The following is a 26,368-nucleotide window of genomic DNA, read 5'->3' on the forward strand; positions in this document are numbered from 1 at the left end:
TCAGTCCTCATGCTAACCCTTCCGGGTAGGCAGCCCCTTTGCAGCTGAGGGAACGGGAGCGGAGTGGAGTGAGGTGGCCTGGCAGGCCTGGAGATGGCCACTCTGCCGTGTACGCGTTCACCCTGGGCTGGGCGGGCCTGGGCTCGTCCCAGGCCTCAGTGCTGGGCAAGCTGTCCGCAAGGCTCCGTGCACGGTCTCCCGCCGTCTCTGGATGTTGTCTGTTTGTTTATGCAGTGAGTACTGTGAGCGCCACACAGAGCCAGAGCGCTGACACCCACCCTCTCCCTGTGTGGCGCTCCCCTCGCCCTTCAAGGACATGCCCTGGTCTTCCTCAGCACCCCCTTGCTCCCGCGGAATCTGGCGTTTCCCACCCGCATGCCGTTGGCTCCCACTGGTCTCTCCCCGGAGACCCTCTGTTTCCAGGGCCTTCCCCACCCTTCAGGCCCTGCTTTTCTCCATGAAGTCTCCCCGAGGGGCACATCCTGGGGGACTGTCTCTCCTCTGGAGGTCTGCACTTACTGTCTGGGCCGTACGGGGCCTGGGGAGTTTGTCTGATTGAAACTGAGCTGTGGGCCTCTGTGGGCATCTCTGAAGTGAAACGAAGACCCGTTGGGGGGAAATGTCACTCTGCCCTGCACCTCACCTGCCACGCTCAGCACCTGGCTGCCTAATGAGGGCCCTGCAGCTTTGTTAGCGTGATTCAAGGAGGAAGGATAGAGCCCAGTCAGAGCGGGCAGAGTCCTTCAGAAGATTCCTTAGACGGTGTCAGCGCACACAGACAGACATGCAGGGGTATTGGTCCAGGTGCCTACAAGCTACTGACTCCCAGAGGTAAATAAGACAGACATGACCCCAAATACCAGGGGGCGTGCGTCACGTCAGTTCTGCAGGAGAGATGAACATGTACCTGTACACAGTGTCCAGGTGAGACGTCCTCACGGTGACGTGAAGCTGCGGGAGGACTGGGACGTGGTGGAGGTGGGAGCTGGTTCACGGGGTCATCACCAGTCTCAGGGGAGACACCTGACAGCCGGGTGGGAAGAGGCCTGTGGGGTTCTCAGAGAGGGACCGGGGACCTGGGATCCTGAGGGGCAGCAGCAGCCGCTGGGAATGAGCCATGTGGTGGAAATCAGGCCTTCGGGGCACAATGATCATAACTGCATTGTGGAAATGTCTTCTTCTCTTGGAGCCTTTTTTCTCTAGGTTGTTATTGGGGCTGATGTGTGTGTTTTCAGCATCCTCTTGTTGGCCCTTTGTAGGCACCTTCTGTTGTCCTAAATTTTGAGTTTTTACCACTTTCAGCTGGCTGGACTCTGTGTTGGTGTCCTTGAGTTTCATGGTGTAAACTTGCTCCTTGGAGGTTCTCACTGGTCTGATGGCCTCCTTGGTCAGGCAGCAGGACCCGCGCAGTCCGGAGCACCCACTGCCTCTGACCCCTGCGACCCTCTGGCACCTGCCGGGTCACTTCCCAGAGGCTCGGGCCAGACCCCAGACGCGTCAGTCATTGAAACGCTCAGATGTGTCATTGAATTTGTAATAAAAAATTACACATTGAATTCAGAATCACTACACACTTGAAACTGAATTGGAACCTCGGGGGGTAACTCTCAGGTTTATCTGAGGTGTGGATCCCCCCCCCCCCCCCGTAAATGTTAGAGCGCGTGCCACAGCCCAGGGCTCAGTGGACCACAAAGCGTGAGAAGTTACCACGAACACAAGTCACCCACAAACATATCCCAGCTGATTTGAGGAGACGTCGCAGATGGAGGCTGTTGTGAGGACTGATTCCAGACTGAATTCTTCTCTCCTGTCACCTCCGCGAAGCGTCGCCCCGCCTCTGGGAGCCGAAACACTGTCACCAGTGCTCGGGCCGTTCAGACCCCGGTACCCGGGGAAGGACACCTTGTGGAAAGGTGGTCTTATGAAGTATCTCGGTGTCAGCTACAGCCTCAGTTACTCTTCCAAAACCTGACAATACACAAAGCAGGTTGTTGTGACTTTTTGAAGTGACTTGAGGATAAAATGGTCCTGTCCCACCTGCACTCTGGGGGGCCGCTGCCTGCACACACAGCTCCTCTGCTGACGCGGTTGGGGCAGACTGTACCCCACGACAGCCAGTTGCTCCACCGGCCACCATGTGGGTGTTTGGTCTCCCCGAGCCTATAAAAGTCAGGCTGTCTGCTTGGAGCCCGTGAAGTCTGCATTTCTTTTTCCCTCTTGACAAGCAACTGGCACCTGGATCTGGGGGACCCCTTTCAGCACAAATGCAGACTGACAGGGAGCAAGGAAGGTGTATTTAGACGGGACACTTCCTCCCTTTCCTCACATTCTGTTCCTGAGCACATTGCCGTGAAAACAGGATCTTAGCATCCAGTGAGTTCATCTGCTGCTTCCCACCAGAAATTCCAGGCTCGGTGACATCAACGGTGTCGCCCTGGGTGTCCCTTGAAGAGCAGGCACCTGGAAATGATGAAATCCTGCACAACAGAGTTGTTGTTTTCAGGAAGAGGAGCGAGGGGGGGGAGACTCCCTGGTGTCTGCTGTGCTGTCCTCTCCACCTCGGCCCTGGTCTCCGAGCTGCGCCGTAGGAGCAGGGAGCGCCCAGTGGGCAGCCGCGCCCAGTCCCCACCACCCTGTGCCTCGGAACCACCCACCTCCGTGGTTTGGGTGTTGCTCCGGCATCTGTCCAGCCGTTTCAGTGCGTCGGTACCGCGTGTGTCTTGGCGGAGCCGGGCAGGTGCGGCGGTGCACACTGGGTGATGCTGGCTCCTGTGCTTATGAAATGAAAATACGCTCGTCCCTCGCTCATCGCGGTTAATCCGGTCCGGACCCTGGCGGTGGCGCCTGGCGGTGAAGGACCCCTGGGGTGCTCGAATACCTAGGCTACCATCCACACCTACAGTAACTAATTGTAATTGTAATACAGGGTGTATAATTGACTCCAACAACCGAGCGCGTGCTGTAGCATTTTCACTGTCTCGATCCACTTTTTAATGAATATATTTGAAGAAACCGCGATGGAGTGAAGCCGCAGAGTCACAGCGAAGAGGTGAGGGACGGCTGTAATTCGAAAGAGCAGTCTCGACTCGTAAATAACTGTGTACTCAGTGTACCTCAGGGACGTGCCTAACAGACGCAGACTGTCCTCACCAAAGGTCCGCTGTCGTGCGTCTCCCGAGCCACCTTCCCTGCAGGCGCTTCGCACTAGCCAGTGTCTGACCGGAGAGCTGGCGAGAAGGAGCAGGCAGGGCCAGCCGGACGCCTCACGGCGTGGCCCCCGTGGGACGCGAAGCCCGCGCACGGCGCAGCTCCGCAGCTGAGTGAGGTCGGGTCTGCAGGACTCTCTAGGGCACAGTGGACGTGGGGAGGAGACCTGGGCGGCATGGTCCGGAGCCCGGGGCGAGTCCAGCAAGGGGGACATCGTCCTCTTGGTTCCCGCGTGGGGCTCGGAGCACGTTCTATCGCTGCCCTGCGCCTGCCTGAGGCAACGCTGTTAGCTGCTCTAAGAATGAGTGGGGCAGCCCTGCCCGGGCAGGTCATCGTCACCATCGTCACCATCCACACGGGAGAAACCTGCTGAGGGAAACAGCAAGATGCAGCATTTCCAGGTGACTCCCTGTGCCCCGAGCGGACATGAGGGTCTAGAAGGCAACAGAAGCCCGGTCTGGAACAGTGTGGAACTTGGGTCGGCCCCTCGTTCACAGGCGACAGCTCTGACGTGTCAGATTGACTCCACATGCATGTGACGGGGCCGCTGGGCCCTGGAGACACCAGGGGTTGATACGAACAGTTGGCTCTGGGCCGGAGCTCACTCTGACAGGTGCAAAGGGGCCTTTCTCCTCCACGGTCGGGAAGCTGTTTAAAAGGGCGCTGGTGCTGTTCGCCCAGGCCGCCCTGTCCTTGCGCCCATGCGTGTGCACCGCGTGTAAGCAGTGGGCCTGCCGCCGGCTCAGCACCGACGCCGGGGGACATGCAGGTGGGCCCCGGGCTGGCGCCTGCTGTGGGCACAGAGGCAGTTCTTCCAGCCACAGCAGAGCACAGGGCTTCTCGGTGAAAGCCCAGGGTGGCTGCCCGCACATGGACACACGCACCCCACCTAACCCGGACGGAAGAGCAGGGCCCGATTCCTTCCCCTTAAACCATGGCTCCTAAAAAGCATGACCCCGATTCCGATGGTGCCGCACAGACAGATATGGGCTCTGTAACTGACAGAACAGAAAGCCCTCCCGGGCAGCGAGAGCTCCCCCAGCCGCCCCGCCTCTCGCCCCTGAAGAGGAAGGCCTCTCCTAATCTCAGAATCTTGCAAAGGGGCCTTGATGTTGTTACGTGTTACCTAAAGGAATGCCCTTCCTCCCGAGCCCGGAAGGATATTTTTGAGAATGTGAAACTTGTGACAGGAATTATTGATACCTTTGGAATTTTCTCCCGAGTGACTCAGGCTAGCCTCAGTCACTACCTGGGCACGGGTCCGGGACTGCGTGACGCCGGTCCCCACGCCGGTCCCCACGCCGATCAAAGTGCAGCCCAGCTTAGCGAGAGAATGAGAGAGCGAGGATGTCCTTTTGTGCACTATTCTTATCGCGATGAGTGATGCCTGTTGCCCTCCCCACCTTAATTAGAGTGTTTCTACATTTGCCAAAGAAAATGTTGGAATGGAGACAAAAACCTGAGATTATAGGAACAGCGCTTGATGTAATAGCCTATTTGTAAAGGAAACACAACTTGTTTGGTATTTTATTGAGACAGGAAGTTCAGAGCCCCTGCACACACAAGCACAGCGGATTCTCAGGTGCTCGCTGAGTCATCTGTGGCTGGAAACAGCCTCCTGGTAGGTTTCCCCTGGATGTACTTTTATCTTCATTTTGGGTTTTGTTTTTTGTTTTTGTGTTAAGGCAGCGAGAGTGGATAGGGGTAGGAAATTGGAGAGATTCGATCAGAGATGGTGTACATTTTTTAAATGCCAGCTGTCAAGAATAAATAAATACAGTGGCAGGAATTCTCATGTATCTGTGTCTGTAGATACATTGTAATCATCTCTGTGCAAAGGGAGAAAAACCAAAGTGAAGCAGTCAGTAACCTTGTTTTATTGCAGAAGCAGCCGTGCGCCCGGGAAGGGGTTTGAACAGAATGAAGGTAAAAGGCACTGATTTACGCCTCTACTCTGTTTCCTGCCTGGGCTTCACGCAGTAAGCGTTCACAGCAGAAGCCGCTAGGAGTCTGATTTGCAGCGCTAAGAACTTACAGCTGGGGTAGACGCCGGGCTCGCCGGGCGAGTTTCCCGTCCTTTCGGAGCCGTTAGGTGGGGTGCTGCCTGAGAATATACGGAAGCCGCACCGCCCTGGCAGGAGCTCGGTGTCTGGAAAACTCCGTTTCACTAACAAGTCAGGGGCTGCTTCTAACGGAGCTTCGTAAGGAGCCCAGGAAGGGGTCCCGGGGGCAGTGCTCAGGGAACTCGGGTCCCTGGGGGTGATTCCCAGCCCTCTAACGTGTGTGACCCTGGCCACCCCTCTGCACAGGCAGGGCATTTACAGTTGCCCTCGACACTCCCACACACATAGAGAGACTGGGTGTGAGGAGGCTTCGGAGAGGGGCAGGTGCGCACCAAGCACTGTCCCACCAGGCACAGCAGCACCTCTCTGTTTTGTTTTGTTTGTTTTCTTTTTAGCTAAGATTTCTTTTTTAGAACAGTTTCAGGTTCTGAGCAAAGTTGAGAAGAGGTCCAGAGATTTCCTGTATACCCCATACACACACACCCACGGACGGCCTCCCTCGTCATCAACACCCCACCAGGTGGGACATTTGTCACCACCGATGAGCCTGTTCTGACACGTCATCATCACCCAGAATCCACAGGTGACAGCAGGGTCACTTGTCATGTTGTACAGTCTGTGAATCTGGATCCATGTGTAGTGACATGTGTCCATCATCACAGCATCACACAGAAGAGGTTCACTGCCTGGAAAACGCCTGGGTCCTACCTGCTCCCCCTCACCCCAGTCCCCCAGGCCCCGGCCACCACTGATCTGTCTCCTGTCCCCACGGTTCTGCCTTCTCCAGGATGTCATAGGGTTGGACTCACACAGTGTGTAACCTTCTCAGGTTGGCAACTTTCCATGACATGATAGCTCATTTCTTTTTAGCTGAATAATATTCTGTTGTGTGGATGGACCCCAGGTTGTTTACCCATTCATTGCTGAAGGGCATCTTGGTTGCTTCCAGGTTCTGGCCATGATGAGGAGAGCTGCTGTGAACACCGTGTGCGGGTGTGTGTGTGGACATAGTTCGCGGCTCCTTTGGGTAAACGTCAAGGAGCACAGTCGCTGGACCGTGTGGTGAGAGTATGTTCAGTTTTGTAGGAAGCTGCCCAGCTGCCCTCCAGCGGCCGCACCAACCGCACCTCCCCCGCAGTGAGAGACTTCCCGTGGCTCCGCGTCCTCGTCAGCACTTGGTGGTGTCGGCGTCTGGACTGTGGCCGTTCTGATAGGTGCGTGGTGGTGTCCATTGCTGTTCAGGTGGCACTTCCGGGTGACCTCTGATCATTGGCCATGTGTGTATCTTGTTTGGTGAGGGGGCAGTTAGGTCTTTGGCCCATTATGTGATTGGGCAGCACCTCTTTGTGGAGCTTAGGAGCCTGCACTCTTGGCACATCAGTGATCGCCCGGCATCGTGGACGTGGGCTTGGGAGGGCGGCCAGCCCTCGGCTGCCCCGAGATGTCTCGGGGTTCAGGGAGTGCACCCACTCAGCTGCCCCTGAGCCAGTCTTCCGCCGACCTCCATCCAGATGGAAGGTCTCGGCTCAATGTCATGTCCCCGCTCTTCAGATGGCCTGAGACTTCCTGTGACAAGGCAGGAGCTTGGTGGCCCTGTACTGAGATGTTTCTTTTAGTGAGGTTTCTACGTTGTTGTTATTGACTAACACTGAACGAAAGAAGATTACCATGAAAGGAAAGAATTGAGCATCCGAGCGTACGTATAGACAGAGGTGGTTTCTAAGACATTGTTTGGATGTATAACAGATACAAGAGCTGCAGGGGGTGAGTGATCCCGGGCAGTGGTGGAGGCCCGGGTCCTGGTACTGCTCAGATGCCCCGCCTCCTGCTGGGCATGGGCAGCAGCCTGATGAGCCCACAGGAGCCAGCACCACCGAGCAGAGGGCACCGGCTGGGAGACGGCGACACAGGGCCTGTTGGCAGAGTCCGACGGGCACATGTTGAGGTGACCGAAAAGCAGGGAACATGAGGCCATAACTGCACCCAGTAGGGACCATGAGAAGGCCGCTTGGAGGTAAGAAGGGTGGACCGCGGACTTGCACCCCGGGAAGGGGAGAGCTATGCTTTGTCTTCCACGCTGTGCGCCCCACACAGGCTCGGGTGAAACGGCATCGCAGCCTCGCAGGCACGTGGACCGGCAGCCACCTGGCACCAAGCGCTCACCGCGGGGGTGGCAGCGCGTGTCCGCTGTGTCTCCCGACCAGCTGTCCTTCCCACCCCGGGCAGGCCTCCATCTTGGGAAACACAGGTTTTGCCGAAATACCCTCTGCTTTTAGATTCCTGTCACTTCCTTTGCCTCCAAGTTCAAGTTCAGACTCTCAGGAAGGCACTTGAGGCCTTTCACAAACCGGTTCTCAGCACACAGGGCGACCTCCCGTGCCCGAGCCAGGCTGGGCCTCGCCCTCCTGATCCCCCAGCCACGCTGCCTGCCCATCACAGTACCACACACCCCCTGCCTGGCTGTCCTCAGGCCACACACACACACACACACCCCACCCCCGGCTGTCCTCAGGACACACACCCCCCACCCCACCCCCGGCTGTCCTCAGGACACATACCCCCCACCCCACCCCCGGCTGTCCTCAGGACACACACCCCCCACCCCACCCCCGGCTGTCCTCAGGACACACCCCCCCCACCCCACCCCCGGCTGTCCTCAGGCCAGCTTGTGGGAAGTGGGCCCCAGGCCTTCCAGGAGAAGTCGCCCTCGCCCTCGCCCTCGCCCTCACCCTCGCCCCTGGTCTTAGTGTTGTGTTCACATCGCAGGACAAGCACTGCAGTGGAAAGATGGGACTATGTGAGTTTGACTCGTTGATGTTTGTCTCTCTGCTGCCTGAGGAGCTTCTTGAAGGCCCACCGCATGTTTGTCTCGTTCGCTTGGTCGAGTGTGATGCCTGAGTTAGCGTTGGATCTGGTTGGGAGGGGCCCCCAGGCCGCAGGCGCTGCACCGCTGGAGGTCAGGCCCGGAGGCCCCTCTTTGGGAAGGACGGGAGGGCATTAGGAGCCAGTCTGGGGGCCTTGAGACCAAGCTGAGCTCTTTCTACTTCACCTGGCGGGTTTACAGCCAGAGGGCTGGTCTCCAGGTCTGTGAGGATCCCAGGCAATGAAGGGGAGGCAGATGGAGGTGCCCGGGCAGCCAGTCATATGGATGGGGACCCGTGGGCTGGGAGGGAGCCAGACCTGAAACACTGGGGAGGATCCTGGGGCTGGGAAGGGTGGGAGCAGGGGTGGGGCAGAGGGGAGGTGCTCGGCCGTGGGGTCCCACCCAGAGCACCCCCAGTGCAGCCGAGGCCTTCCTTGCTTGTCCACTTCCTTTCCTGAATCCGAGCACATTCCTGGTCAGCCTCTATGGGGCCTGCTCTGTGGCTCCCTTGTTTACAGCTGCAGGTTTTGTAGACAGATCTTATCTCTTTCCCTCTTAGTCACCCCTTGGCCCAGCTTGGATTCGCGTCTTTCAACTCTGCTCCTGGGTCTGACCTCTGGCCACTCTCTGAAGGATATTGTTTAGTGTTTCTGTATTTTAGTCCATCCTGATTATTTTATGAGATATGGTAAGCTAAATAGGGCCTGGCATGTGTGGGATTAAAGTAGAAAAAAACATAGACACAAATGAATATACACATGTAACATATAAAATTGTGTCCATGCTCGTGCATGTGTGTGTGTGAGAGTGTCTGTGGTGAGTGTGTTACAAACCCAAGTTTGACTTCATGAAAATGAAAAGTTATGTTCCTTGAAAGACACCATTAAGAAAGTGAAACAGCAAGCCCCGGAAGGGAACTATTTCTATATGAAAATATTCCAAATATTTGAAAAGGAACTTGTATTCAGAACAGGTAAAGAACTCTTACAGCCCAATCCAAGTTCTTTGAAAATGGACCAGGCAGAGGAGCAGAACTTCACAGAAGCTGCATGGATGACAGAGAGCCCGAGAAAAGCTGCCGGTGGCCAGTTGTCTGGGAAACGCAAACCACAACCACAACGAGAGGCGTCCGCACACCCACTGCGGCCAGCGAATGCCCAGGCCGAACGGCATGAGATGGAAGGACACAGCAGCCAGGACTCAGGCTCGGCGGGGCGGGGGCAAGGCGTGGGGGTGTCACATGGCAGGGACTTCAGAGACCTATTTGGCCATTTCTTATTGAAATTTAATGAGTACTTATCCAACCATTCCACTTCTGGGTATTTACCCAAGAGAAAGGGAAGCATCTGTCAAAAATAAAAAGACGGACCACTGTTCATAGCTGCCTTATCACCAAGTGAATGTCAGTCACCAAGTGAATGGGCAAAAACGGTGGCTCAGCCATAAAGTAACACAGCGGCGTCTACTGCAGTAAGGAGGAGTAACTCAGCCATAAAGTAACACAGCGGCGTCTACTGCAGTAAGGAGGAGTAACTCAGCCATAAAGTAACACAGCGGCATCTACTGCAGTAAGGAGGAGTAACTCAGCCATAAAGTAACACAGCGGCATCTACTGCAGTAAGGAGGAGTAACTCAGCCATAAAGTAACACAGCGGCGTCTACTGCAGTAAGGAGGAGTAACTCAGCCATAAAGTAACACAGCGGCGTCTACACGCAGCCACCTCGCCGGACCTCGAACACATAGGCTGAGCTAAGAAGCCGGCAGGGTATGCTGACTCCCCTCCTTGGGGCTTGGGGACAGGTTGCACCAGCTGCCGGGGGTGCGAGTCTGGGCTGATGGACGCCTTCCGTCTCTGTGGGGCTCTGTCATGCGTGGGAGTATCATGTGTCAACGTCATTAAACTTTGTGCCTTCAAAATGGGTACCTTGTTTATGAATTATACCGCAACACTGTAGATTTTCAAAGTTCAGCACAAAAACAAAAGGCACATCGACATTGCTAGGAAATGACAGTCAGTGGCTTATGCATTTATGTGAACTCAAGCCAGGGTGGTCCCTCTCCCAGGGACGTTTGCATTCGAAGACAGAACCATGGCAAAGGACCAGCCGGGAGGAAGCTGGGAGCTTGGCCAGGACTCACCGGCCCACCCTCAGTACGAGCTGTGGCACTTCTTATCCTAAAGCTGGCCTTGGCTTCCGGCCGATCACTGAACGAGGGCAGTGTGAGGGTCTCAGAAGAAATCTAAACTGAGATCCAGCCAGTCCCTGACGACCATCACCCTTCCCACCCCGCGGGGTCTGCACTCCGTGTGCAGGCATTCCAGGCTGTGTTGAGAAGCAGAGCTTGCGAGGATCGAAATGTGCTCTTTCTAGTGCTTCCCTTGCATGTCAGTCTGTCTGGCTGACAGCTGTGCCGGGCTGGCCCTTGGCGTCCTCCCTGCGCACAGCTGCAGCACCAGGGACAGCACCAGACGAGGCCCTGACTGGTCACCCACCAGCCTTTGCCGTTTCCACCCGTGCTGGGCCTCGAAGGAGAAGTGGACACTGGACCATTCCGGTCCGGTCTCTGTGTGGGGCTCCGTTCCCTACAGATGAAAAATGCCCTAATGAGCCCTGGCCAGTTTGGCACAGCGGTTAGAGCGTCGGCCTGCAGTCCGGAGAGACCCGGGTTCGGTTCCCGCTAAGGGCACGTACTTCGGTTGCAGTTTGTCCCCGGCCCTGGTTGGTCGTGCGGGTGGCAGCCACTCGATGTGTCCCTTCACGTCGATGTTTCTCTCTCTCTCTCTCCCTCCCACTCTATCTGTACAAAAAAAATGGAAAAATATCCTCGGGTGAGGATAAAAAAAAAAAAAAAAAGAAAGAAAAATGCCCTAATGAACCTCCAGGATGATCTTTCCGTGGGTAAAACACAGTGGACTGTTCCAGTGACCGAATTCTCCAGCATATTTTTGTAATGTGGGCACAGTTTCTTGCAGTGATCAAGTTACGTCCAGTAGATGCTCACCTGTTCCCCGGGAGAGGCGGCTTCTCCTTCCACCCTCCTGCGTCCAGTAGGGTGTGCAGAGGATGAAGGAGGCTCGGCCAGTGGACCCCGCAGCCCCTGGGTGGGGAGCCAGAGGAATCCCGGCCCCTCTTCTTCCCAGGCTCCTCAAATCTAGACCCGTCCCTCATGTGGGGGGGCATTTTCACCCTTTCATCCAGCTGCGACATCCACTTGGGCTCTTTTCTTCCATGGGTTTGTCCGATGTCCGTCTTCTCCTTCCTCCCAGGGCCCTACCTCCCTTGGGTTTCCATATTCACTGGGGAAAAGCCTGTTTCACCCAGGAGGAAGTCTTTCGAAACGTAGCAGCAGAGAGTCCCCTGCCTTCCCTGGGATGGGTCCGGAAACCACACCACCGGGCGGACGGACAGAATAATGCGACGGCCGGGCGGCATTTCTGACCGAAGACTTAGCAGCAGATAAGTCAGAGATGTGACCGGTGCTGGGTGCCTCCCCCGACAGGACACGGGGACTGCTGCTGTGTCCAGGACAGCACCAGGGCGGCGTCCGCTCTGCAGCCGGCCTCGCGGGGCCCCTCTGGCTGCTGGCCTGGGCCCTCGTGACGGGTGCACACACAGCGAGCTCCTGTTTAAGGACTGAGAGTTAAAGAAATTGCGTTTGTACAATAAGAAGACGTTGATTTGATTTTAAAAAGTCCAGATGGGTAAGTTTTGTTTATAGAAAGTTTTGTTAATGGAAAGACTGGATAAGCACGTTTCCAAACATCCAGTGGGTTCGGTGCCCCTGGGGCGGCCGCAGGTCGCCGAGCCCAGTGTCGGGCATCTGAGAGCTGTCCCTCGCCCTGGGAAGGATGCGCCTGGGTTGAGCGTAAGGAGAACACCTTGACACCTTGAAATGGTAGAGTTGCTTCATGTACTTGTACACAGAGCGAAATAGCTAACCGTCTGTTAGCCCTCCCAGAAAGGGGAAGACAACATCCCACTCACACTCAGAAACTCACAGCAGCGGATGGTGAACTAACCTAGAAGTAGCTCGCGGGCCTAAAGTAACCTAAAGAAAGTAACCTAAAGATAAAATTCATGACAGTTTATTGTATAAATCTTCGTCCCGAATACGGCCTTGACTGAGAGCTTCCTGATAACACCTGGCCTCTGCATGGTGTCCTGGTCCGCGCCCGAGTTACGGGGCCTTTGGGAGTCAAGCAGCCGGTGGCCGGCCGCTGCAGGGAGGGGATGGAGGAAACGCCTCTCCCTGGCCCCCACGTGGGGCTCGGGGAATGGAGTTAGATCGAGGGAGGCGTGCACCTGAGCGGGAGGAGAGGGTGGCACCGTGGAAACCAGGAGGCCTGTGGTGTAAAGCTCGGGCCTGTCCCGGGTGCTCTCGGCAGTGCGGCCGCCAAGACACCGCCATAGCGGGCGGAGGCCAGCAAGCCCGGCCGGGCGGGCTCCGCCTGAGGAAGGGCAGCCCCCGCAGGGAGCATGGCCAGGCTGCCAGGGGGCTCTCCCACAGGGAGCTGGGCCCGAGCAGCACTGCAGGGCAGGCCTCCGTGCCAGGGTGGGACAGCTGGGGGGGGGGGGGGCACAGGCCTGCAGACAGGGAGGCGGGGACAGGCTGGGGCAGCCTGGAGACAGAGCAGAGCGAAGACAGAGGAACTAGGGCCCCGGGCTGTCGCAGCGAGGGCTGTCTCTCAGTGGGTGGCCGCTCTCTGAGGATTGTCACACCACGGGCCCCAGTTTTCTCGCAGGTTCACACATCTCTCGCCACCTACGGGACAGTTTTTAAGGGTCAAATAAAAAGTCCTGTAAAACCAGAAGTGGTTTCCACATGTGTGTTTTTACCTTGATTTGTGGAAACAGTGGAAAGCAGCCCAGAGGCCAGTGTGGCTGGATCGCGGGTGTGAGCGAAGCGGATGGAGAGGCCCAGCGCCAGCCGGACGCCGCGGAGCTCGAACCAGCGCCAGACCTGGACCCGCTTCCTACAGTGTTGAAAACTACAAGGCATGAAGGCCAGATTTATGCTTTTTTAAGGGTTATTTGTGGATTCCCAAGACGATTATGTTCCCATCACTTATGTAGCCGTTAAAACTCAACGGACGCTTTTTTAAAAATTCAAGTTGGGCGTAGACCAAGTGGGTTGTCCCAACATCCTGTGGTGTAGGTCGGGGCGCACTTGGCTTTGGCTTAAATTGCAACCGATTACGGTGGGGGGGGGCAGGTGACGGGCTCATTGCTGGCTTTGGGGAAGCTCCCCAGCAATGTTTCCACCTGGCACTTCATTGCCCTTTGTTCCCGAAACGAGACCTTCAGGAGCACGTCCTGAGACCTGCGCACCAGACAGGCCTTCCTGCCCTTCCTCTGGGCACCGTCCCAGACTCTGTGTTCGCTGAAGTGTCCTTGGGGAGAAGCGTCCCGTGCCGCAGGCAGCAGGCGGGATCCTTGTCCACCCTCCTCTCCTTCCCGCATTCTCGTTTTTTGGAGAAACTCTGAAGTTTTTCTCAACTTCTATTTGCAGAACACTTGGAAACCTTGTGGTGTTGCAGTCAGTGCTGATTATGTAGCCATTATCTCCCCGTGAAGTGGAAACTAGTGAACTTGAAACAGTTTTAAAAACCAAGGCTAGTTTATCTCTTCCCGCCCTCCCACCCCCCTTCCCTCTGCGGCTTCTCAGTCTGTTCCCCGCTTCCGTGTATCCAATTTGTTCATCAGCTTATTATGTTCATTATATTCTACAAATAAGTGGTATCGTGTGGTATTTGTCTTTCCCAGACTGGCTTATTTCGCTTAGCATAATATTCTCCAGGTCCCTCCATGTTGTCTCAAAGGATAAGAGATCTTTCTTTCTTGCAGCTGCATAGTACTCCATTGTGTACATGTACCACAGCTTTTTTATCCATTCATCTACTGATGGACACTTGGGCTGTTTCCAGATCTTAGCTATTGTAAATAGCGCTGCTGTGAACATAGGGGTGCATATATTCTTTCTGACAGGCTTCTTAGGATACATTCTTAAAGTGGGATCACTGGGTCAAAGGGCAGTTCCATTTTTAATATTTATAGGGAACTCCATACTGTTTTCCATAGTGGCTGCACCAGTCTGCATTCCCACCAGCAGTGTATTAGAGTCCCCTTTTCTCTACACCCTCGCCAACACTTGTTGTTTGATGATTTGTTGATGGCGGCCATTCTGACAGGTGTGAGGTGATACCTCATAGTTGTTTTAATTTGCATCTCTCTGATGATTAGTGACGTTGAGCATTTTTTTAAGATGTCTCTTGGCCATTTGTATTACCTGTTTGGAGAGGTGTCTCTTCAGGTCCTCCGCCCGTACATACATAATCAGTGGGCACAGAGAACAGTGTGGTGAAGGGGTTGGGAGTCAGGCTAAAGAGCGTCAATGGGGGAAAAGGAGGGACATCTGTAAACAAAATTAATACAAAGAAAACAATCAGGAAAAATGGTTGCCTTTTCCTTAAAAAAAAAAAAAAAAATGCTGATCACGGTTCAAAAGGGAGGGCGAGGTCGTAAGCTGCAGAGTCGACAGCTGCTGAGGATCAGTCAGGATGAAGGCGTCTTCTGCCCAGCTCCGTCGAAAACAATGAGTCGAGGATGATAAGGCTCTGACGACAAGGCCTGGTGTGCTCACGTTCTGTCCCCGCACCCTGGGCAGCACTGGTACTGGCTCGGGTCGCACAGTGGGGGGCGATGTGCTTGGAGGGAGAACCCGTGTTACCATCCTCGTCTCCCTCCCTCCCGCCCCGGCCCAGCAGGTCTGGGGGCCGGGTCAGACCCCTGCAGAGGGCCTGGCTGCTGTATTCCATGCTGCTGCTCTACCTGTGGCCCGTGCACCTTCCCCGGGCCTTGGTGTGCTCACTAGTAAACGAACAGCCGGGCTCAGGTCAGTCCTTTTGGTGCTAGAGTTTTTCACTCTAAACGTGAGCAGCTTTAAGAATTGTTCTGTGTTAGACGTGACTCCAGCTGTGCTTCTCAAACTCTTCTGTGCACGCTGACCTCGCGTGTGCGCTGTCTGCTTCCTGACGGGTACTTCGAACATGCTGCTAGTAAGCCACAGACGCACCGCAGGGCAGCTTAACTAGATGTGAGACCGTGCACGCGGTTTGTTCTGACGGGCTGCTCTGGGCTCCGCTCAGGGTCTCTGAGCAGATGCCAGTTGAAAAGCTGTAGTAAGTTACACAGAGAAGCCCAGTTATAATGAGGTCTCCTTATTCATGATTTTTGACTCTTTCTTAACCTTTCAAGTGATGTTCTCTCTAGTTACTGTTTAAAATAGCTTTTTATAACACTCTGAGTCTTACTTCTGTGTACCAGCCCTTCCGGGGAGGGGGGGGGTGAGTGCTCATGGTGTGCGGTCACCTGGTCCTGTCAGCCTTTCCAGTTTAGGGGTGGACGGGTGGGCGGGTGGTGGGTGGGCGGGTGGATGGATGGATGGGTGGATGGATGGTGGGTGGGTGGATGATGGGTAGGTGGTGGGTGGGTGGATGGATGGATGGGTGGGTGGATGGTGGATGGGTGGGTGGGTGAATGGATAGATGGTGGATGAATGGATGGATGGTGGGTGAATGGATGGATGGATGGATGGATGGTGGATGGATGGGTGGACGGATGGTGGGTGGGTGGATGGGTGGACGGATGGTGGGTGGGTGGATGGGTGGATGGATGGATGGGTGGGTGGATGGTGGATGGGTGGGTGGGTGAATGGATAGATGGTGGATGAATGGATGGATGGTGGGTGGATGGGCAGATGGATGGATGGATGAATGGATGGATGGATGGATGGATGGATGGTGGATGGATGGGTGGACGGATGGTGGGTGGGTGGATGGGTGGACGGATGGTGGGTGGGTGGGTGGATGAATGGATGGATGGTGGATGAATGGGTGGATGGTGGATAAATGGGTGGGTGGATGGATGGATGGTGGATGAATGGATGGATGGTGGATGGGTGGGTGGGCGGATGGATGGATAGGTAGGTAGACAGACAGACAAGAGGAGATTAATTTAGGAATCAGCTCATATGGTTCAGAGGCTGAGAAGTCCCATGATCTGCCATCTGCAGGCTGGGGGCCCAGGACAGCCGGTGGTGCAGGTCAGTCCTCATCCCAAGGCTGAGAACCAGGAGCACTGACAGTGGGCACCATCTGCAGTGTCTGTGTGTGTGTTTTGAAAAGTTCAAAGCGAGCCCTGGCCGGTTTGGCTCAGCGGTTAGAGCGTCAGCCTGCGGTCCTGAGAGACCCGGGTTCGGTTCCCGCTAAGGGCGCGTACCTCGGTTGCAGTTTGTCCCTGGCCCTGGTCGGTTGTGCGGGTGGCAGCCACTCGATGTGTCCCTTTCACGTCGATGTTTCTCTCTCTCTCTGTTCCTCTCTCTTCCACTCTACCTGAACAAAAAATGAAGAAATGTCCTCGGGTGAGGAAAAGTTCAAAGCGAAAGTAAACTTCAGAGTAAATTGCCATGAGTTGCTTTTACGAAAGTGATTGAGAGACAAGGAAACAGTTGACAGCAAGTCAGCTTCGAAGTGTCTGTGTGGTTTCTCCCTGGCCAGGCGGCTCGTTTGCTAGATGGAGTGTTGCCCGTACACCGGAAGTTGTCAGGTTCAATCCCTGGTCAGGGCACATACCTGGGTTTTAGGTTTGATCCCCAGTTAGGGTGCATACGATGTTTCTGTCTCTCTCCCTCCCTCTCTCTGAAATCAATTTAAAAAAGCAAATCCTCAGGTGAAATCAGAAAAATAAAATAAAATGTGTTCGTGAGGGTTTCCCCCTTGATGTCAAAGTCACAGCAGCGCTGCGGGGTAAGGCCAGGGGGCACACCCAAGGTGCGCGGCTACGGACCTTGTGTGTAAAAATGGACCCGTAGGGACGACCCAGAGCTTTGCTAGAGAGAGAGCTTGAGTCAGGGTCAGAATTCCTGAAGCAATGCCACGTCCTCCAGTAGCGAAGCACTTGTACGATCTGCACATAGTCAGTCAGTCTCCAAGGGCAAGGCCACCCTGGGACTTGGGCTCAGAGGACCTAAGATGGGACAGCACTGGGGGCCGGGGTAAGGACACGGGTCTGTCCTTGGGGAGCAGTGGGGAGTGTCACGCTCTGGGATGTCCCGCTGGCTGGAATGAGCTCGGCTGAAGTCCGTGGTAAGCAGCCTGAGCCCTGTCATGTTTACAGTGTGCAGAAGAGTAGCCCGTGATCGTCCTCTCCGGGACGCTCAGCTCCAGCACATACATGTCCTTGTGCACAGGGGAGTGGGTTCGTGTGTTCCATTCCTGCATTCGCTTCCAGGGTGTGTGTGTGCGTGTGTGTGTGTGTGTGTGCATATGTGTGATCCTCACCCAAGGATATTTTTCCATTTATTTTCGGATAAAGTGGGAGGTAGGGAGGGAGAGAGAGGGAAACATCGACATGAGAGAGACACATTGACTGGTTGCCTCCCGCACAACCCCAACCAGGGCTGTGGATGAACTACAACTGAGGTACGTGCCCTTGACCAGAACCTTTGGTCCACGGGCCGACGCTCTCACAGGGAGCCAACCGGCCAGGGCTCGTGTTTAGCTTTAAGTACCTAGTCCTGGTGATGCTGTCCTAGCACGTATTTTACGCAGGACTGGGAGTCCTCATGGGTGTCGTCCAGTGATTCTGGGCGAAGAGTTCCATCTCGGTCATCTCTGACCCCCTGACCTCAAGCTGAAGGAGGAAGCATTTCCATCCGCTGACGTCTGTGTGCCGTGAGACCTGAGGTCAGGGATCACTGCTTATTTGTGTTTGAGTCCCTGGCACAGCCTGGCAGACAGTAAGCGTCGAGTAAATGGGAGGGAGGAGACCGAAGAATCTTAGCGGCTGAAGTCGCGTTCTAAACATGAGAGAGGTCTGCATGTGCCACATAGGGGGCACGTGTCTGCTCGTGCCTGACGGGTTACGTGTGTCCTCTGCTGGCGTGAAGTGGGTCGCTGCCTTCCCATCCACCAGGATACCCTTGATCCTTTTCAGCTGTTGGCAAAACAAACTATCCTAATATGTGTGTGTTGTCCAGAGTTTAGAAAAACACAACAAACTTTAAAAGTTTGTTTGTTTTCCCATCACAGCCGACAAGGTATTTTCAGGTGCACAGCATAGTGACTAGACATTCACGTAACTCACCGAGCCTTCACCTCAGCCCGCCCCACCTGACACCGTCCAGCCACCCAGCACCAGGACTGCACGCCCTTGATGTCCCCGCGACCGTCTCTGACCTGCGCTTCGTGCGTGCGTTGCACTTCCTTCTTCCTCCCCCCGTCCTCCGACCCCTCCCGCCTGGCAGCCATCGGTCTGCTCTGTGTCCATGAGTCTGTTCCTGTTTTGTTTGTTAGTTTACTTTGTCCATCTGATTCCACATTTAAGTAAAATCCTATGCATTTGTCTCTGTCTGTCTGACTGATTCCACTTAGCATTACTGTCCTCTGAATCCATCCATGTTGTCCAAAAGGCAGGATTTTTTTTTTCCTTTCTCATTCTTTTTTATGGCCACGTAATATTCTGTGTCCTAAGTGCCGCGTCTTCCCTACCGGTTCCTCTGTCCGTGGACATTTAGGTTGCTTATCATTGGGGCTTTTTTACCGTCAAGTCCTGTGCTTAACGAGCAGTTTGAACACCTAGTAGGAGGCAGTCCGGTCTTCCCTCGACATCGTCAGTTGTGCTCTGCCTGCTGTCGTCCCTCCGCCCTGTCCTGTCTACGCTGCTCCTCTCCCACCCACTGCCCCCACCCTGGTCACACTCCCCCAAGAAGCACCCCTCAATCTTTTATTTATTTATTTTATCCTTAGCTGAGGACATGTTTCCATTTTTTGTTCAGACAGAGTGGGAGGGAGAGAGAGAGAGAGAGAAACGTCGACGTGAAAGGGACACATCGAGTGGCTGCCACCCGCACGACCAACCAGGGCCGGGGACAAACTGCAACCGAGGTACATGCCCTTAGCGGGAACCGAACCCGGGTCTCTCTGGACCGCAGGCCGACGCTCTAACCACTGAGCAAAACCGGCCAGGGCCCCCTTGATCTTTTTACCCCGCAAACCTCTCATCAGTCGCTCGTTGCTCTGAGCCTGCACCTTGGATGTCCAGTCCTGTCCTTGGGGCAGTAAGCCAGTTACAGCACCCCCAGTGCGGACAGCGGGGAGCCTTCCACGTCCCCCAGAGGGAGCTGGCACATAGAGAGATGGCTTCTTTTGTCTGTCGTGAGTGAAATGTGTGCTCAGGGTAACTGGGCCTGCCCTCCATCCCTGGGCGAGCCAGGCGCCCATAGCGTCCTCAGAACAAGTGGAGCTTAGCCTCCTCCTCCCACGGGTTCCCCTGTCCAGTTCTGCTCCTCCCCGTTTCCCCACGTGCCTGCGCAGGGCTTGCCCCAGCCTGCGTGCTCGGGAGGGAGCCCCGACGTGCCTGTGCTGGGGAGGGAGCCCCCGACGTGCCTGTGCTGGGGAGGGTGTGGGGAGGGAGCCCCCGACGTGCCCGTGCTGGGGAGGGAGCCCCCAGCCTGCGTGCTCGGGAGGGAGCCCCCAACGTGCCCGTGCTGGGGAGGGAGCCCCGACGTGCCCGTGCTGGGGAGGGAGCCCCTGACGTGCCTGTGCATGGCTCACCCCCAGCCTGCGTGCTCGGGAGGGAGCCCTCAACGTGCCTGTGCTGGGGAGGGAGCCCCCGACATGCCTGTGCTCAGGGGGGAGCCCCCAGACGTGCCTGTGCTGGGGAGGGAGCCCCCAACGTGCCTGTGCTCGGGGATGGAGCCCCTGACGTGCCTGTGCACGGCTCACCCCCAGCCTGCGTGCTCGGGGAGAAGCTGGGGGTTCTACTGTGCACCCCTGTGCAAACCGAAGGGCAGCATGGAGACCCTCCTCAGGCCCATGACCGCCACGTGCTGCCCGGAGCACGGAGGCACCCGGACCCAGGCTGCTCTTCAAGTGCTGGCACAGTGGCTTCGGGTTCATGGAGCTGGGGTGCTCCCTCACTGTGTGGCCCAGCTGAGCACTCTTCACAAGTTCCGTTTGGAGTGTGTGCTCACTCGAAGGCCAGACCGTTCTCTGCCTGAGCTGTTTGCCTGCAGCTCGCGCTGCTTCAGAAAGTGCCATGCCCACGTCATCGTCTGCTCTGGGTCCTCAGAACTCCGGGTTCACCCCAGAACCTGCCATTCATCTGTCCCTTTCCCGGCGGGGGGCGTGGGCGGCCAGCCGACCTCCCCACACTGCCTGGGCCTGACCCCTGTCTCTGCCCACAGCTCTGCCGCCTGGAGCGCTGTCTGTCCGCAGGGCAGCACCGCGGGTCCCTGTTCGCCCGCCAGCCCACCATGTTCATCTCGCCGGCCAGTGACCCCCCCAGAGCCAAGCTGTGGGAGCTGGTCCTCCTGTGTGGCGGTCGGGTCACGGGTGTCCCTCGCCAGGCCAGCGTCTGCATCGGGCCCTGCCAAGGAAAGAGGAAGGCGACCGTCACGTACCTGTCGGAGAAGTGGATCCTAGGTAGGCGCCTGCTGGGGGACCGCCAGGCCTGCGGGGGGCGCGGCGGGGGGGGGGGGTGGCCCTCTGGCTGCAGGAGCTGCTGAGCATCCAGAGAGCACTGTTCTGTGATAGGACGGGTGCTCCGGGGGGGCCCTTGCCCCCGCCCCTTCTCCGTGCCTGGGGCCTGTGCCCTGACAGGCCTGTAATTGTCCTCACAACTGACACAGACACTCCCGCCTCGTGCTGCCGCCAGGTGCCACTCGCAAGGACGTCCTCTGAGACGAGCCTGCCCAGAGCGCCCAGACCTGCCAGACCTCACAGCTCTGCCCCTGCCTCTCAGAGCTGTGCCCCTTTTTTGTGGCCCCTGTCCTGCACCTCGCTGGCTCACGCGCCCCACGTGGCCCCGAGAGCACAGGAGCACGGCTGTGCAGCGTGGACACTGGTCCTGGGGGAGCCCTGGGTTCCAGGACGCTGGTGTGGCGACGGTGGGCGGGTCTGCCACGCCAGCTCCGGGCCACCTGGAGGCCACCGGGACTCGGAGGCCAGCTGCTCGGCAGGCGGCCTCCTGCTGTGGCGGACCGGCACCGACGGAGGGAATGAACCTGGGGCGGTGCACAGAGTAGACAGGCGGCCTCCTGCTGTGACGGACCGGCACCGAGGAGGGAATGAACCTGGGGCGGTGCACAGAGTAGACAGGCGGCCGCTGAGACAGCAGAGCGTCACTGCCGGGCCCGGGGCTGGGCTCCAGGGTCGGTGGCTGGTTCCCCCCGAGGCCGCCCTCCTCGGCTTGCAGGTGGCCGTCTGCTCCCGTGTCCTCACGTGGCGTTCCCTCTGTGCGCATCCGTCCTCGCCCCCTCCTCTCACAGAGACACCGGTCCTGTTGCACTGTGTGCCGCCCAGGTGACCTCAGCTAACGCAGTCACCTCCTCAGAGGTCTCATCTCCACGACCTGCGCTGAGAGCCTGGGTGTGGGGCGGGGGGAGGGGGCACCGTGCGTCCAACAGCACAGAGTCCCCACCATTCCCACACCCGCCCCGGACCCTCAGGGAGTCCCCGCCGTTCCCACACCTCGCCCGGACCCTCGGGGAGTCCCCACCGTTCCCACACCTCGGCCCGGACCCTTGGGGAGTCCCCACCGTTCCCACACCTCGGCCCAGACCCTCGGGGAGTCCCCGCCGTTCCCACACCTCGCCCGGACCCTCAGGGAGTCCCCACCGTTCCCACACCTCGGCCCGGACCCTTGGGGAGTCCCCACCGTTCCCACACCTCGCCCGGACCCTCGGGGAGTCCCCGCCATTCCCACACCTCGGCCCAGACCCTCGGGGAGTCCCCGCCGTTCCCACACCTTGCCCGGACCCTCGGGGAGTCCCCACCGTTCCCACACCTCGCCGGGACCCTCGGGGAGTCCCCGCCGTTCCCACACCTCGCCCGGACCCTCGGGGAGTCCCCGCCGTTCCCACACCTCGGCCCAGACCCTCGGGGAGTCCCCGCCGTTCCCCACACTCGGCCCGGACCCTCGGGAGTCCCCACCGTTCCCACACCTCGCCCGGACCCTCGGGGAGTCCCCACCGTTCCCACACCTCGCCGGGACCTCGGGGAGTCCCCGCCGTTCCACACCCTCGCCCGGACCCTCGGGGAGTCCCCGCCGTTCCCACACCTCGCCCGGACCCTCGGGGAGTCCCCGCCGTTCCCACACCTCGCCCGGACCCTCGGGGAGTCCCCGCCGTTCCCACACCTCGCCCGGACCCTCGGGGAGTCCCCGCCGTTCCCACACCTCGGCCCGGACCCTCGGGGAGTCCCCGCCGTTCCCACACCTCGCTGGACCCTCAGGGAGTCCCCACCGTTCCCACACCTCGGCCCGGACCCTCGGGAGTCCCCGCCTTCCCACACCTCGCCCGGACCCTCGGGGAGTTCCCACCGTTCCCACACCTCGCCGGGACCCTCGGGGAGTCCCCACCGTTCCCACACCTCGGCCCGGACCCTCGGGGAGTCCCCGCCTTCCCACACCTCGCCCGGACCCTCGGGGAGTCCCCGCCTTCCCACACCTCGCCCGGACCCTCGGGGAGTCCCCACCGTTCCCACACCTCGGCCCCGACCCTCGGACCCTCGGGGAGTCCCCACCGTTCCCACACCTCGCCGGGACCCTCGGGGAGTCCCCACCGTTCCCACACCTCAGCCCAGACCCTCGGGGAGTCCCCGCCGTTCCCACACCTCGCCGGGACCCTCGGGGAGTCCCCACCGTTCCCACACCTCGGCCCCGACCCTCGGACCCTCGGGGAGTTCCCACTGTTCCCACACCTCGGCCCGGACCCTCGGGGAGCCCCCGCCGTTCCCACACCTCAGCCCGGACCCTCGGGGAGTCCCCACCGTTCCCACACCTCGCCCGGACCCTCGGGGAGTCCCCACCGTTCCCACACCTCGCCCGGACCCTCGGGGAGTCCCCACCGTTCCCACACCTCGGCCTGGACCCTCGGGGAGTCCCCACCGTTCCCACACCTCGCCCGGACCCTCGGGGAGTCCCCACCGTTCCCACACCTCAGCCCGGACCCTCAGACCCTTGGGGAGTCCCCACCGTTCCCACACCTCGCCCGGACCCTCGGGGAGTCCCCACCGTTTCCACATCTCGCCCGGACCCTCAGACCCTTGGGGAGTCCCCACCGTTCCCACACCTCACCCGGACCCTCACCGGGTGTCTCGAGCTTTGAGACATGTTTTCTCTCCCTCCCTCTCCCTCTGTCTCTTTTCAGCTCCTTCCTGTCCCGTTCCCTTCCCCTGGACCCTGAGTCCCAAACTTCTGGCTTCTCTCACCCCTCCCCTGACATTATCCCCAAACAGACAGCAGATACCACGTCTGTCCGAGTGACACTCATGTGTGAGGGCAGACATTCCATGAACAACCTTCAGACGACGGATGGTCATCCTGTGATGTATTTTAAGAGTATGGCAATCCAAGTAATGTTTCCCTATCTGATGCAGAGTAATTTATCTTTCACCTGGTTTTGAAAACAAAACAAAAGAAAGTGCTCTGATTTTAGCTACAACCCAGGCTGCTCACTGCCCTAGAAATGGAAGAATACAGCCCCAAGCATCCTGTGGCCTGCACAGGGGCTCTCCTTCTGCTTGTCAGCCCACTTCAGGCTCAGGACGGCACTGCGGGGCCGGGGCCGGGGCCGGGGGGCAGCAGCCGGCTCCTCGGGCGGGGGCTCTGTGCCGTCTGCACACAGCGGCCGGCCGTCTGGTGGCTCTGTGACCGGCCCTCCTGCAGGGCCTCAGGAGCTGTCTGTCCGCCCGCCTGAGCCCAGGTCTCGCGTGCGCCAGGCCTTCGGGATTCTTGGAGAGTCCGAGCGGGAGCTGCGGACCGAGTGTGTGTCTTTCCTCTCCCATGACTCGTGTCCTGTGTCTGATCTGCTGTCACTGTGTCATCTGCGTGTCCTTGGCCACATGGGTGGTGTGTGTCGGGGAGCCCCGGCTCGGGCGCCTTTTATTGTCTGACTCTCCGGCCACTGCCCGTCTGCACGGGGTCCTCCCGCCTGGCCGCGTGGGGTTACGCCAGGTATTGTTCACACATTTACTAGGTCATACTCTTCTCTTTCTGAACTGAGTTAAAATGCAGTAGCCCCAGCTCTGTGAGGACAGAGGTTTTGTGTTTCTCTCTGCTCGCATGGACACCCAGTCCAGAGCGTGGCCTGTCGTCCGCACGCGGTTCTGCCTGAGGCAACTGCGTTCCCCCGGACCCCATGCACCCCGTCGGCAACAGACTGCGGTTCTGCCCTGTCCCCTCCGGTGACGGCCAAGGACACGGCCCAGAGAGTGGAGAAAGCCTGCGTGGCCAGTGGGCAACAGACCACGACTCTGCCCTGCCCCCTCCGGTGACGGCCGAGGACACGGCCCAGAGAGTGGAGAAGGCCTGTGAGGTCAGTGGCATCATCTAGGACCTTGGAGACAGTGTCCACTGGCGCGCAGAGGGGTCATCCTCACCTTTTGACGAAGCAGAATTCTGTCTGTTGAAGACCTGTGTGCTTTCTGTTACTAATGCTGCTGGAGAGTACTTTATTCTCAAAAGGTTGTGAAATTAAAATTAGGAATAAAACCATGTAAGCTCACCATTTAAAAGACAAAGTGTTTTGGGGACAGACGATGAGAAGCAGTGCTCAGAGTTTGTCCATCAACCTGCTCCAGCGGCTGCCGTGTGAGGTTGGTTCCCTGAGGCTTTGGAAGTGGAGGGAAAAGCCTCAGATTCGTAATTTACCTCCCAAAATAAAGACTCCAGGTGTCCTGGAACCTGCCTGTTATTCCTGCAGTTTACAGGGTCTTTGTTCTCGAAGACAGAATGAAGTCTCAGGGGTGGGCCGGCAGGGTTTGATTTTCGCGGAGGAAACATGGATCCACCAGAGAGACAGGGCCTCCGACACCCGAGCACTGGGGTGCATCAGGCACCCTTCCGTCCCTTCCCCAGCTGGGCCTTCACGGACACTGACCAATGGCTGTGAATATTAAAAAGCTGTAAATGACCATCCTGGTCACAAGAAGGCCTTCTAGCCGTCAGTGGTTTCTTTGGGGGAGACAGCTCCCGGTGACCATGTCACCCCAGCAGCGGGCCCTCCCGCCTGCCCCTCTCCTGCTGCGGTGTGAAGGTGCACCACGTCTTACTCATCCTGTCCGTGGAGACTGTCACAGAAGCGAGGCTGTCTGGACGAGCTTGATTATGCTCCCCACTCCGTCCCCAGAGTCCCTTTTCCCTGAAACAGCAGGACACCGAGGCCAAGACTCTGGATGAATCATCCGAGCAGGAGGAGAAATGGGGGTTTTTGATTGAGAAACACTTCTGAGTGCTTGAATGTGTAGGAAAACAAACAGGAAGACGAAGGTTGGATTCCTGGCACCAGGAAGTGGGATGTCACCTGTACCTGGTGTTGGTAATCCCTCGTGTACTTGAAAGCATTTTCCAGTAACTCCGAGTCCCCCACCACGGGAGTACGCTCCGGGACATGATTCCCACTTTGCACAGCAAGGAGCTGGGACCCTGGGCTGCCTTGGTGGGGGTGGGGGTGGGGGTGGGCACTGCCCAGGAGTGGGCCCCGCGCTCCCCGGGGCTCTGCGACTCTGGACCATATTCCTTCCCCGTCGCTCCTTATCCCCGCAGGTCTTACCGCTGAAGGTTGCTTTGGCCTTTCTCCTAAGACAGACTTCCAGTCTCGGGCGCCCTTTTATTGTCTGGGCTCCATTCAAGCGATAAGACACACAGTTGATGCTGTTGTGGGAACACAGAGTGATATTCTCAACAGTGTTGCCAAAAAATAAAAATAGGCCAGCCTGGGCATGATTTCCTTCGAGCTGAGTGAAGGCCTGTGATCGGCCCTCCCGCTGCGCCAGTGTTTCGGGAAGAGGTCGCTGCGCGGGGCTTGCTGCGTGCTGGACCGGCTCCCGCGAGGGCGGGACGTGGGCCTTTGCAGTGTGCTGTGCTGCGGGAGCAAAGCCCACCCAGAGCCCTGGTCGCACGGAGCAGGGAGGTCTCCACAGCCACCTCGGCCCCAGGCTCCTTGCAGGTGAGGAAGCCCTGAGCCCGGAGCCCACCGCTGAGGATGGGAAGGGGAAGCGGGAGGAGGGGTCTGCCGGCTGCCCCTCAGAGCACCCTGGTTCCATCCTCGCCAAGGCAGCCCCCCCAGAAAGTGACTGTGGCCCTGACCGCCTGGGCTCAGCCGTTAGAGCATGGCCCTCGCACCAAAGGGTCTCGGGTTCGAGTCCTGGCAAGGGCACTCACCTGGGTTGCA

At 57.9% G+C, this 26,368-nt stretch overlaps 1 protein-coding gene across 2 annotated transcripts in view; it reads left to right on the forward strand.

Annotated features, from left to right (window-relative positions):
- MCPH1 (microcephalin 1) overlaps window positions 1–26,368 on the forward strand; it is a 178,691-nt gene that overhangs the window by 143,645 nt on the left and 8,678 nt on the right. The window contains exons 12-14 of one of the 2 annotated variants that reach the window (XM_036249620.1): window positions 12,991–13,131; window positions 13,646–13,748; window positions 20,381–20,486. In XM_036249620.1, the coding sequence (XP_036105513.1) occupies window positions 12,991–13,131; window positions 13,646–13,708 (204 nt within the window). In that variant the 3' untranslated portion in view covers window positions 13,709–13,748; window positions 20,381–20,486. Of the gene's footprint in view, window positions 1–12,990; window positions 13,132–13,645; window positions 13,749–20,380; window positions 20,619–26,368 lie in introns of those variants that run through there. The other variant, XM_036249619.1, reaches the window with a different exon arrangement.

This window comes from Molossus molossus, unplaced genomic scaffold, assembly GCF_014108415.1.
Source record: "Molossus molossus isolate mMolMol1 unplaced genomic scaffold, mMolMol1.p scaffold_m16_p_9, whole genome shotgun sequence".
NCBI lineage: Eukaryota > Metazoa > Chordata > Mammalia > Chiroptera > Molossidae > Molossus > Molossus molossus.